At 34.7% G+C, this 13,518-nt stretch overlaps 2 protein-coding genes across 3 annotated transcripts; one reads left to right on the top strand and one right to left on the bottom strand.

The window, feature by feature from the left end:
• LOC105166213 (ent-kaurene oxidase, chloroplastic-like) lies at positions 1,024-4,097 on the bottom strand. Its single transcript, XM_011085482.2, has 8 exons — positions 3,503-4,097; positions 3,088-3,248; positions 2,671-2,832; positions 2,440-2,580; positions 2,092-2,346; positions 1,845-2,006; positions 1,571-1,765; positions 1,024-1,495 (listed from the first exon to the last, which is right to left on the bottom strand). Exons 1-8 carry the CDS (start codon positions 3,648-3,650, stop codon positions 1,184-1,186), a joined length of 1,536 nt encoding a protein of 511 aa, XP_011083784.1. The 5' UTR covers positions 3,651-4,097; the 3' UTR covers positions 1,024-1,183.
• On the top strand, positions 6,268-12,930 carry LOC105166212 (B3 domain-containing protein Os01g0723500). Of its 2 annotated transcripts, none has more exons than XM_020695363.1 (8): positions 6,268-6,470; positions 6,525-6,592; positions 7,592-8,126; positions 8,438-8,583; positions 9,571-9,979; positions 10,084-10,253; positions 11,160-11,488; positions 12,497-12,930. In XM_020695363.1, the coding sequence occupies exons 2-7, from the start codon at positions 6,527-6,529 to the stop codon at positions 11,451-11,453; spliced, it is 1,620 nt and encodes a 539-aa protein (XP_020551022.1). In that variant the 5' UTR covers positions 6,268-6,470; positions 6,525-6,526; the 3' UTR covers positions 11,454-11,488; positions 12,497-12,930. The 2 variants fall into 2 exon arrangements, with proteins under 2 accessions (XP_020551022.1, XP_011083781.1); XM_011085479.2 differs by having other exon boundaries at positions 6,270-6,420; positions 6,473-6,592.

The following is a 13,518-nucleotide window of genomic DNA, read 5'->3' as shown; positions in this document are numbered from 1 at the left end:
TACTAAATTTGAGGCCTAATAAGTTGAGGCTCTCCTACTAAATTTGAGCTCAGCAGGAGGATGTTGGCCAACCTGCTCGATTAGTATAAAAATATACATGAATTATGGGAAAAATAAAAATTCATGTAACTTTCTTTTTGTTGACGTCTACATTTTCTGTCCAAAACCTAACAAAAGGAGGTCAACTGTAAAAGAAAATTTTCTCGAAGGTGGTGTAAGTGAAATTTCAAGACTTCTTATTTGGGGGGAAGTATAATTTCGCATTTTTAGAGGGGGTCCAAGTGTAATTAACCCCTTATTTATTTATTATTTTATTTTTAAATCATTTGAAAAACTTTTAAAAAGCCTAGTGGTGGGTAAAATAAATAATACATAAGGCATATTAATCTATAAAGATATTTTAGAAAATTTTAAATATAATTAATTCTTAATCTGAAGAGTATTTTGGCCAATTTATCATAAAAAATTGAATGAAATCTAATGGAAACTAATAGATAGAGCTTGTTGTTAGACTAATGTTAAAATATGAGATAGTTGTAATTTCTCAACCAATAAAAAAATATTTATAATTATTTCAACCTTCAGAAAGGGTGAATGTATTTACGCTTATCAATATTTGTATTTTAAAAATTATAAGTAGGTCGAATTGGTGTAAATAATGGGATCTCAATTTTAGAGCAAGAAAGATTCTCCTTCACCCCCATTAGTTCAAAGATTTAGATGGTACATAATATAGTAAACTCCCTCCACATTTGAACTACGTTACATAGACACCCTTTGACAATAAAACTAATTATACAAAACTCTTTTTTTTCTTAAAAAAAATTACAAATCCCCTCTCAGAGGGTGTCAATGTAATTTAACTCGAAAGAAGTATCTAACATAGTTATACTCATTGTATAGAAAAAAGTATTTGTGTGATTAGACATAACGTCAAGAAGTGTAAATGTAATTTACTCTAAAGGAACTACATAACATAGTATTAAACAAGGATTTTTAGATCCCATGAACATATTGGCAAAGTGAAGCTCTCAACTGAATTCAAACATCATCATAATTATACTTCGAACTTTCCACAAGAACACATCAAACAGATTCATAAACTCCACAAAAAGGCCTATAGCCCTGTATCGGAAGTTCATACAGAAGAGATAGTATGCGGTGACTGAAAAACATCATCTTATCAATTTCTTGGCTTTATGATGGTAAACAAAGGATGAAGCTTATGAGTAGTCAGCCCCAAGGTATCGACGTTTGATTCTTCTCCTTCCTTCAGTCTCCATTCAAACTCCTGTACGAATCTACCGATCGCTACACAAGAAATTAACATTGCTTGGAGGGCTCCCATACATGCTCTCTTTCCAGAACCAAAGGCCATTGTCTTGTGCAATTCCGCTGTATTGTCTTTTGCATTGAGAAACCTCTCAGGCTTCCATTCGTCGGGACTTTCCCACACTCTCTGGTCCATGTTACATCCGTATATATTTATAGCTATCTGCAGATGCAATTCATCGTTATGTATTTGTTATCTGGAAACAAACTTACTAGAGGTCAAGGTGATGGCAGTAACCTCAGTGCCTTCTGGGATGTTATATCCTCCTAATTGTGCATCTTCATGCACATACCGTAGAGGAACTATTGGAACAGGGCTGTGCTTTCTCAATGTTTCATGGAAAATTGCAGCCAAGTATGGAAGTTGGCACAGTTTCTCCTCAGTAAGTTTGTCGGGACCACAGACATCTTGAACTTCCAACAACAGACGTTTCTGTTTCACGAACAGCCATACTTAAATATGATGACGAATGATAAGTAAAATATTAGAGGAAAAGATTAGTTAAGATCACCTGTCTTTGGGGATCTTTACAGAGCTCGTACATGGCCCATTCTGTGGTGACTAACGTAGTATCTGATGCTTCAATAATGGCTTCCCACAGAAGCATCAATTTCTGTTGTTCCGTTAACGTTTTTGCTTCGGATAACAAGTAGTCGAGATAGCAGTTGATTTCCTGACATGAACTTCGACATAAATGCAATGGTAGAAAATGAATTAGATATGTCTAGTTATGCAAATGTTGGAGGAAGAAAGAATACCGTGCCAGAAGCAATACGTTTTCTCTGCTGCTCAATAAGGGCTTTCATCACAGCTTGCCGGTGGAAATGCATCTGCTGAATTTTATTTTCAAAGCTTTTGTTAGGAATCCATTTGAGATACGGGAAGAAATCCCTCCAATCCACATCAATGGCACCTTCCATTGGGTCAATTACTAATATCTTGAATATCTCTTGTCTCGACAAAGTAGTGCCAAGGTCCTCCACATAAATCGATTTCACATCCTCTCCAATAGCCTGTGTATCAAAGAATAGGTTTCTTTATGTTTCAAGTTATCCCAAAAAAATGGAAAAAGTGCATAGAAGTCCTTGGAAATAGACAAAACCCACTTGTTTCAGAGATAATCCGAAAAGTTCAGACTGGAATATTTTCCTGAAGTTGACAGCTTCAGAAGGATACATTTCCACATGAGCATGAAATTGTTCGCATATGTTATTTATCATCGTATCCCTGTGAATACGATGCCGTTTCTGCATTGATTAACATCGTCAATATTAGTCCCCTCCACTGAAACACATAGAGACAAACAAGCTTCACAAGACATGTTTAGCAGCACAAACCTGAGCATTAGGTCCAAGAGTACTCGTAAGTAGATGTCCTCTTGCTGTCTTGTAAAATTCGTTATAATCACTCATTGCAACAATACTTTTATCACAAGTGAGGATTTTTAGAGCATTTGATAGCTTCCGTGTTGAGATAGACGAGTATTTCGTTCCCATAGCCTAAAGCCAAAAAACAACAAGAAAAGCACACTTAATTGACACTCTGCAACTCACACACACCATATCAGGGCAAAATCACAATCATTTGAAGCATTTAGATTAAGATCCTCGTCATCTAGGCTACTGTATGCCGACTGTGGAAATTACCACAAAATTACAGAACCACAAACACACACCACTTCTTGCTATTCATGAGCACCCCCTAAAAGTTAAGACTCAATTTAAGCTTTGAGGGTCAAGGGGAAGGAAATATACCTCCTTGGCAACATCATTCGTGTTAAGCACAACCATAGTGTTGGAGCCAGTCTTGATAGAATATATGGGACCATACTCCTCAGCCCATTTGGTGAAGGTCTTGTGGGGTTTCTTCTCTTTTAGTTGCAGCAAATTCCCAATCACTGGTAAACCTGGTACCTCTGCACTCAAACCACCATCCTTCAATCTCCCAAAGAACTATTCACATAATGACACAACAATACTAACAAGAAAGTGTTCTACAATCACTGCCCACAAACCACATACGACCTGGATATAAGCTAAAATTTGTCAAGAAAGAACAATTTTGAAGCAGTTGTTGAATATTTATCAAAAAGTAATCAACTCCCATCAACTCTTAGGCTACGAATATAGCTAAAACTCTTGCAGATTAACAAATAGGAGAAACAAGAACCTGGAGGAGGACGGAAGCTGGAAGATTTCTTCTTCTGATCCTCCACATACTTTCTGATGAGAAACAAAGTAATCCCACCAAGAGCAACAGCCGGGCCTCCTATTGCAGCTCCCGCGGGCAGAGCTTGAAGATTCAGAAGCGTATCCATTGATGCCCAGATTATAGTTTTTCAGGCGGAAGAAAAAGGGAATCTTGAAGGTTCCAGTACATATATTTTCTTTACCCCTTGGTATTCATGGAAAGCTGATTGATACCATGTTCGCTCCCACAATATTCCCAGACGAAAGACACCAAAAACGATGAAGAGTCTTTGAAAAACTTGAGAAGCTGTTGGATTGAGGAACTCGTCGTTTCCTCAACTACAGGCCGTGGATCGAATATAATATATATAGATGTATGTGGGCTTAATCACGTCTGCCAGCTTTTCCTTTTTTACCTTTGATCAGTAACAATGGGATTGATTAGCTTTAACAACTGGTAATGGCTATAAATATGAGGTGTATTGCAAAGTAACAAGTTCGATAACGCAAGAGCTTTTGCGGAAGTTAGAGCAGGAGAGAGAGCGACGAGTCTCCTTTTCGCACTTAATTAGAGTTTTACTGTAACCCCTACTTCATTTCTTCCGTTTGTCTAAAGGCGAGCAATATTCAACCAACTTCTTCATTTTGATAGTTATTATTGGAAAATTCTTGTTCTCTCGTCAAATCAATTACAAAATAAGTGTATTATATTTATTATATAATTAATTATTTTTTAATTATAAATCAATTATATATCAAATGTATTGTATTTGCCAGATCAAATTCCAATTTAAATTTTCCATTATTATCCGAGTTGGGACTCAATCATATTGCACTAAATCCAAACCCAACCTATACTTAATGAAATAAATATTTTTTTTTGTATGAATTGGGTCTAAATCTTAAAATATCTCTAAGTAATGGTATCGATATAGCTAAAATTTCGGAAAATTGCATATTCCCTTATGAAATAAGAAAATTGTTAAATACTTAATTTGACTAATTACATAATAAAAAAAGACCTTTCTATAATTATAAACACTGTAAAAAGCTTTCTATCACTTGTTTTCGAAAAAATATTCATAAATCTTGTAAAAAAAATTCTCTCAGTGAAAATACGTAGAGTTGCTTACACATTAGACATAATAATAAATATATTTACCATCTCATAAAGTGTCATATACACAAAATTAAACTCATTTTATATGAGAAGACATATGTTTTATATGTCCATACATCCACAATAAATCGATAACTTTTATCTATTTAATAAATAATATTAAAATGAATTTATAAAAAAAAGTTTAGTGTTTGATTGAGGATAATAATTGGAGGAGAAGTAAAATTAGAGTATATAAAATTCCTCCATAATTTAATTTTGTTGCCGTCCAAGACTGACGAAAAAAATGAAAATATAGGGTAAAAAAATATTTATTTTTATATACTATATTAATTACCCATTATATAATTTTTTTTCCTTCCCTTATATAATATTGATACATAATTTTTTAAAAAGATAACCAAATCGTAGAGAAAACTATTATGCCGTCGACATTGGTAGTATTTTTTATTTTATTTCAACTGGATAATTTAAAAATACTTATTTTGATAAATATTTTTACTAATAAAAAATATTTTTGTTCTTGTTTGATAAATAATTTTACTAATAAAATTTTAAATTTTTTATATACTAAAATTAGTTTAGTATAATATTAACTTATTTATTTTCCAATATAAACTAAAAAAAAGGGTAACTCAGTAGAACTATAAAACCCAATAATCTTTCTTCTCAATCTATTTTATTTCGTACTAAACAAGAGAAAGTATTTAAAATTTACACTGTTTTCTATCATACAAAATAACTTGAAAAAAAAAATATTATTTTATTCTTACCTTTGCCTTTTCACTTCCCCTCCCCTGTCCTTTCACCTCTCCTTTCCTCAAAATCAATTTCCAAATACATAAACATAGACAATTTTTTTTTTTTTTTATACTTTTTCTTATTTTTTGTAATTTCTTAGTTTTACGTATAGGGGCAACGTGAAAAACCCGAAACAATCACTTATCGCTCCCCAATGCATATTGACTCAATTGATAAAAATGAATTATCTCGTGTTTGAAGGATGTGCGATGAATTTCCGGTATACATGTAAAGGCTGCTTAGACAAATAATCTGTAAATATTTTTGTAAATAATACATGAGAGATATTTGCAATAATTTCTACTTTTATAGTGAGAATAAATTATACTGAAATTTATAAATTAAGTAATAGTAAAAATTGGGAACATTTGGAAAAAAGTTGAAGTTGGAGTGTATAGACAAATAAATTAATATTTATAATTTTATAAATAAATTGTAGAAATTAGTATGACGCTCCTTATACTTTTTGTTTTAAATTAATTTAATTTAAAATATTTAAAAGTAAAAAAGTAAATAAAAATATTTTTTTAATATTATTTTTAGCAATAGACTGATACGTGCTTATTTTCAATATTTACAAATACCTCAATTTTGGAGAAACATACAAAATTTTATTTTATAAAAAAGAAATAATTTATGTCTCATGAAAATAATTATAGTTCTGAGAAAAAAAAAAGGTTCTTCAAATTTTTATAAAAAGATATATGGAATTTTTAAGAGTGTGGTGAAATAAATAAACTGAAGTCTATTTCCACGCGCGGAAGGGCGCGTCTGGTGTATCACTTCACAGAGTTGCATTTATTTATGTGCAGAGAGAAATTATAATCTCTTCTCTCTCGCTTCAAACCCTTGTCGCCAATTCACTCAGTTATCTGGATTCTCCGTTTCTTCGTAATCGTTATGAATTCTGATTCAGAATCTCAATTGGAGAATATGTGAGTTTCAAAATGTTGTTCAAGAATTTTTCTGGGTTTTCTCTTTAGCGAGAGAGAGAGAGAGAGAGAGAGAGAGAGAGAGAGAGAGAGAGATCTTTAGCGAGAGAGAGAGAGAGAGAGAGAGAGAGAGAGAGAGAGAGAGAGAGAGATGTGGGATTTGAGAAGGCCTCACTTTATTACGGGTTTCGACCCTTCTCTATGCTCTGAAAGACTGGTAAGTTTTCCTTCTTGAATTTTTCGAATGTATTTTGGTATTGATGTGGGTGCTTAGCTACTGCGCACCTGTAAATTTCTTCATGATTAATGTGTGTGTGTGTTTATACGAATTGAGAAAATGAGTTAAGATGTAATGTGGTTCAAGATTGTATTGAATGGGTTCAGAAATGAAATTTATCAGTGTCTGATGCTTGTGTTTGTATAGGGAGTTGGTTTTCTTCAACTTCGTATTTCCCCATAAACATCCTGTTTTTTATGAGATTAATCGAAAGAAAGTGCTGAGTGAATGTAGTCTTGAATATTTGTTTGCATATAAGAATTAATTGTATATGGTCTGATAAAAGTGAGAAGAGGTTATAATGTGGCATATCTTGTGGGGAAATTGCATATATGCTATAAAAGGAGGTAACAATTAGTTTCCTTTCTCATTTGTTTATCAATTTAGAAGAAGAATGCTTCCATCTTTGTTTTAGAGATACTGATTATGGGGTCTAAGGAAGAAAAACTCTCTTTGTTTAAGAGATGATAATGTGCGCGGGGAGGAGGTTGGGGGGCGGTGGTTAAGGATTGTGTGAAAATGGAAATGAAGAAGAGTAAAAGTGATGGCTTTTTGCATATTGTTTTTCTTCAGTATCTTCAATGAAAGATGTGCGAAATTAATCAATTGTGTTAAATTTATTGATTTAGTTGCTATAAACGTCAGTACTGAATATGATTTTGTCTAGTAAATGGCTTTTTCTACAATGATCCAAGCAATTTTTCTTTCAACAAATTAAGCAATCACCATAGATTGAGAGTCAACTGTTGATTAGTAGCTTAAAGGAGATAAGCATTGTTTTAAAGTATGAAGGAGCCTAATGTACCACAAGAATATCACTATGATCATCCTATGTGTGAAAATGTTTTATAAGCGTATTAATTTCTTTAGCTGAGGTTTTTGATAGTTCTGATGTGCAGTATACTCTACATGCTGACATTCCTAGTACTTTTCTCTCAGAATATTCCATGTAGCTTCATAAAACATATGGAAGGAAGAGCACCGGGTCTAGCACTTTTAGTTGGTCCTAGTGGAAATAATTGGTATGTTGGCTTAATTATAGTTGACAACGGTTTATTCCTCAATGATGGATGGGCAGACTTTGTTAGAGATCACTTTCTTGAACAAGGTGATTCTCTAGTTTTCAGATACGATGGAAATTTGCATTTTACGGTGCAAATTTTTGACCGGAGCTTGTGCGAAAAGGAAGCTGCATTTAGTGCTGAAAGCAGCCAAGATTTAAGTAAATACGATATTAGTATAGTGAAGAAACGAGAGAGAGAAAAATTAGCCCTATTAGATAGCATCATTGAAGGTGTCCCCAAAAAAATGAGATGCTCCCAAATGCAATCCGAGAGCATGTGTAAAGACCACGAGAACAATACAAGTGCAGTAAATGTGGAAGAATGGATGCAACAAGCTGATGGCAATAGTAACTTGAGAAATGCTGTCACTGTTGCCTTACCTCTCACGGCAGTTCCACATGACAATCCAGGTAATGTTGGTTGCCAACTGCAAGTTATCAGTTTCTGATAGCATGTAAGTAATTTGCGTCTGCAGTCTTGAGTTCCTTTTGCCATTTACCATATGTAATTACATATTAGTAATAAATTTGGATAGATGCTGATTTCTGGCTGTAGACAATGCTAGTATTCGGTACTTGGTTTGTTGCCACGATAGAAGTTGAAGAAATTAAAGGCGCTAAGTTTATGTTGCAATTTGACTATGCATACAATTTATTCATGGAAGGTACTTAATAGATTATTTGGATATTAGAGACATATTTGGTTGGACTTTTTTGTGCAGATCCATCTGTCAGGAATAGAACCACCAAGCTAGATATGCTTTTGTCAGCATCCGAAGCAGAAAGAATAGCCCGATCATTTACCTCGTCTTTCCCCAATTTTTTAAAAGTCATGAAAAGATTCAACATAAGTGGTTCTTACACTCTGGTAAGTACTTCTTCTATTTCGTTGATTTCGTTTCTTACTTTTCAAATATTTTGTCTGCTGTTGACTTCTAACTAATTCACAATTTGAATTAAGCTAGGTGTTAACGGAAATCGTTTGGTGACAATTATGTTGAGCAAGTACATATTGACCATGACTCCAATTTGTAGCTATCATTTAAATCCCCCGCTTTATGCTACCGTACATGAATCTCTAGTACCATAGTAGTCAGTGGCGCACGGCGCGGCGCGCGCCTTTTCAAAGGATGGCACAAATATAAGAAATAATCTATATATTTATATAATTAGTATTATTTTGATTAGATTAATGTACAAGGAGTTAAATAAGACATATTAAACAACAAATTGAACATAACAAAACTTCATATAATTAAATCATCCAAAAAAAAAACACTAATAGAACAATTAAAGCACTCAAAGATTAATAAAATCACATCAATTTCAAAGATTCAATCAGCAAAATTAGAGCTTGTACTGCTGTACACGCCAAAAATTAACTTAGGAAATTAGGGTTTATTAACTTAATTTTTTTATTTTTAATTCATGGGCCTGGGCAGCCCAGCTAAAGCCCAGGTTGCCCAGGCCATTTTCTTGCATCACGCACTTGGCGCGCGCCTGGGCAGCGCCGAAAAGGCGCCCAGGCGCGCGCTATGGCAGCGCCATTCTGAAGGCGTGCGCGCCCAGGTGCGGGCTATGGCAGAGCCATTCTGAAGGCGTGCGCCATGGGCGATACGGGCTGCGCCTTTTGCGCCATGCGCCATGGCGCGCGCCATTGACTACTATGTCTAGTACATTATCTTCTTAAGCCTTCTTGAGGCATGGAGGCTTGATTACATCTAGAATCTGTTTAACTCGATGCAATAGATTTTATGAAAAGGCTGGCACTTAATTGCATAACTTTGGGATGTGGTGTTCCCTCTGTGATAATTTTTTTTCCATTCTATCTGATTCCTGATTGTTTCTTTTGCAGAATGTCCCTTATCAGTTTGCAACAGAACACCTCCCCAAATGCAAAGTAAAGATAGTGCTTCGAAATTTAAAAGGAGATAGTTGGACAGTGAATTCCATTCCAACCACAAAGGTCCAAACATCACATACTTTCTGTGGAGGGTGGTTGAGTTTTGTTCGTGATAATAACATTGATATTGGAGATATCTGCATCTTTGAGCTTGTTCGCAAGTTTGAGCTGCATGTGAGAATTCTTAGAGTAGGAAAGGAAGGGATAGTTAGTCATGATGGTGAGGCAGCTAAATTAACTAATGGTTGTACAACATCGGCTAAAATGTCCAGACGTAAATCAAAGAAAATAAGTGAAAGTGTTCATAGCATTAAGGGATCGGCCCTCTGCTCTCAATCGAACAATTGCATTGCAGAATCAGGTAACACATATGCACTTTTTGTGCTTAAGTGATTCTTGTATTTGTCATTTTCTGGGAAAGCCACATGCCTTTGCTGAACTTTTTCATGCAAAAATTTGGAACAGAAATCCATAAAAGATTTGGCTCCCTTGACAAACAAGGTTCTCACACTAAAGGTTGTATGTCAATGAAGTCAGCACCAGAAGAAAAAATAGCTGCTCAATATTTTGTTTCAAATTATCCCCATTTTGTGAGAGTTATGAAGAAGTTCAACGTCAGTGGTTCATACACTCTGGTGAGCAGTTCCATCTGTCTTGTTATCTTCCTCTTTCTTTCCCCCCAACTTTGGTTTAGCTCAATATGTTTATTTCAACTTCAAATTATAATATTTGTCCACATTCACATGCCTAACTTGCAGAGAAAACCTTCGGTTAGGTACTGTGTAAATATTTCTTTTGTGCTCAAAATAATAGACCAAATCAAATAGTATTCTTCATAACCCTATTGAACCTACTATTAAAACAGGAAAAGGCATTGACATTCATGATCGTATGAAGTCAACTATGGAGGAACTGAATAGTCATACATAAATGACTTATTTTGATACATAAATAAATCTTTTTATACATAAAAAATTGTAAGAAACAGAAAGAGGGCATTGAAATTGACAGATACGACGACTTTCTGATATAACTTCATTCAACCTTGGGGTGGAGCATTGTATTGTTATTACTAAGCCCATCTGAGGTTGTTTTACTCTCACAAAATATTTTCCTTAACTCTTAAAGAGCTTGTCCTATGTAACTATATCTATTTATGTGACAAAATATTTAAGGTTGCTGGTTGCATATGAAAGGGAGAAGAATCATGGACGACTTAAATTGTTAATTACATTTAGCTGACTGGTTTTACTCTTTATCCTAGGCTGAAAGATCAGACCGGTCAATCAAGAGGCAGTTGCCTACTGGTTAAATGTTGTTAGTCTGTAATAATGGGGACATAATTGAAGCCAATACTATATTAGTTAATCTAACTTGCAGGTCGATAGTTTATTTTATACGATCTTGTCAGCTATCATGGCTGCTGAGTTGCAGGATTGGGGCAACCTTTATATATGTGCTCTAATTTGTGTTTCTCTTGTCAATACTCATAGTGCCATACTAATCAGTCACCTTACAGAGTTTCTCAATTTTATATCCAGAAAATTCCGTATCAGTTTTCCATGGAACACCTGCCGAACTACAAAACAGAGATTGTTCTTCATAATCTAAATGGACAATGCTGGACTGTGAATTCTATCCCCACCATAAAGGTGCAGACCTTGCACACTTTCTGTGGAGGATGGATGGCTTTCGTTCGCGATAATGACATCCAGATGGGAGATATTTGCATCTTCGAGCTTGTTGGGAAATGTGAAATGCGTGTTCACATATGTGGAATCGGGAAGAAAGGGTTGAACTATCAAAATGGAACAAGGAATTTGCCCATGCCATGAAATCCAGATGAAAGTTGATCTGTAACCTAACTGCTGTGGGTATCTTTTACTGATCTCGTCATTTTGATTGGTGCCTCCAAAAATTAAATGACTTTTTACATAATTTGGCATTTAAAAAAATTAACTTGCTTCGCCTAATACTGACATTCTTGGAAACCATAAGTTACCTTGTAATTTCTTACTTGTTCATCGTCACACTTAACTTGCTAAGATTGTTCTAATCTAGGATTAGTCTTTTAGGCCTGTAAATAAGTCTGGTCCAGCAAGGGACTTACAGTTTCTAGATTGGATCTGAATAAAATTTAGTAAAAAGAGAAAATAGAGAAATATGAGGCTATAGAGAGACTAGAGAGTGTATATTGTTTGGGGAGCATGCATATTTTCACAATCTTGGTATTTAATTTGGGGTATGTTAGACTGGGTGGACAGATTTTGGGGAGCGATCCTGGGCGGAGGTTGGTGCCATGGAACATGGAAGGAGTAAGTGATCTGAGATAGTGGGAGTTTGAGTTAAGAAGCTGATAGTATACTGTAATTTTCTGCATATTGTGTCGACACCAGAGAACAGTTCTTGCTTACGATTCAAGCCTTGTAATACACTGTCAGTATTCTGCATGCTGGAATTTTTATATTATCTTACTGTTGTTTTAATTAGTTAGAGATTGTTGTCAATGCCATCAGTGTAAAGTGTAGGGACAACAAGTGCCTTTGCTGACCCATTATGTCACTCTGTTGCAAAATGTATTTAGGAAAGAAGTACGGTGACTGACTGCTTAGCCTCATAGAGACTACTATCTCATATAGTCTTCATTTTACAGGAGATCAAGATAAACAATCTTAAGTTTCATTTGCAGAAAATATTGCAGTTGATGATATGTCTAAATACTATACCTTCAAAAAGTCAAATACACATTTCTCCGAGCTCTCTTTTCTCCTATGTGAATTCTCAACATCTTTGGTGTCTCCTCCTTCTTTTGTTCTTTCTTGCTTTTGTCCTTATAAACTATATATTCTTCTTAACATGACTTGCAATTCATTTGCAGGGTGAACTTCCTGAATGGTGAAAACAGCTCTTGTTTTGCTGCAAGCGTAATGGAATAACTAGTAAAAGAAAGTTGATAAAGACAACTTCGTTTATGGTTTATAGATGTCGCTATTAACTGTAAACTTTTGCTGCATGTAGTCATTGCATCTGTAAATGAAATTTAGTTGCCTTGAAACTCAGTCCAGGCCTTTGGTATATTCATAAGTAACCTTAGGCAAGTGTTTGCTTCAAAGGCAAGGAGAATTAAGGCAGTGTGTATAGCTTGTAGTTAGACATCATCAGAGCTTTGTGCGGTTAAGATTGGTTTCGTGTTTATATGTTGTCTTTTGCAACAGCTTGATTTTGCCTTCTCGTACTGTGTAGTGGACCAAAAAGCTCAAAAGCAAAAGCACACAATGCCACATATATGGTTAATGCCGGCTTGCCCTTGAACTCGTCTGTTCTAATGTAAAGTATTTCTTGAATGTGCTATATTTTGTTCCGGCGAAGGGTGGAAAAGGACTTCTATTAGCTCTTTCTCTTGTAAAACTGGAAATGACAAGAGCAACTTGCCTTTATCCGAGTGGAGGTTTCCTGTCAAACAGTGAGTTCTTTGAGTTTGGTTTGATTCTTGTTTTTCCTTAGTTAACTCTAGATTTTGGTGATAGACCGATCACTGGGCGGGTATTATCTCATTCGGACCTACACTTCGATGATGATTATTTAGAGACGCTGTTCGGAATATTTATCGGATCCTACTCATGTTATATCCAAAACAATCAAGAGGAGTTCGAGTCTTATTTATTAAATTTTGTGCTAATTTTCTATACCAAGTTTTAAAAAGTAAAATTTTCAAATTTAATTTACATCAAAGTTTGATTGAAGGAATGAAGCAATTCTACATGTTTTTGCAACAGTATCAAGAGAACATGTAACTAATAGGGTAAATATAAACGATTTAGTATCTGTGAAAAAAGAGGGAGCAGTTGTGCGCAACAATATCCAGAAAAAAATGTTATTAACTGTGTTTTTGATGAGCTT

This window comes from Sesamum indicum, linkage group LG7 (genome assembly GCF_000512975.1).
Source record: "Sesamum indicum cultivar Zhongzhi No. 13 linkage group LG7, S_indicum_v1.0, whole genome shotgun sequence".
In the NCBI taxonomy this organism is placed as follows: Eukaryota; Viridiplantae; Streptophyta; class Magnoliopsida; order Lamiales; family Pedaliaceae; genus Sesamum; species Sesamum indicum.
Note: the sequence above shows the minus strand (reverse complement) of the source record. Positions and strands in the feature narration are given on the sequence as shown.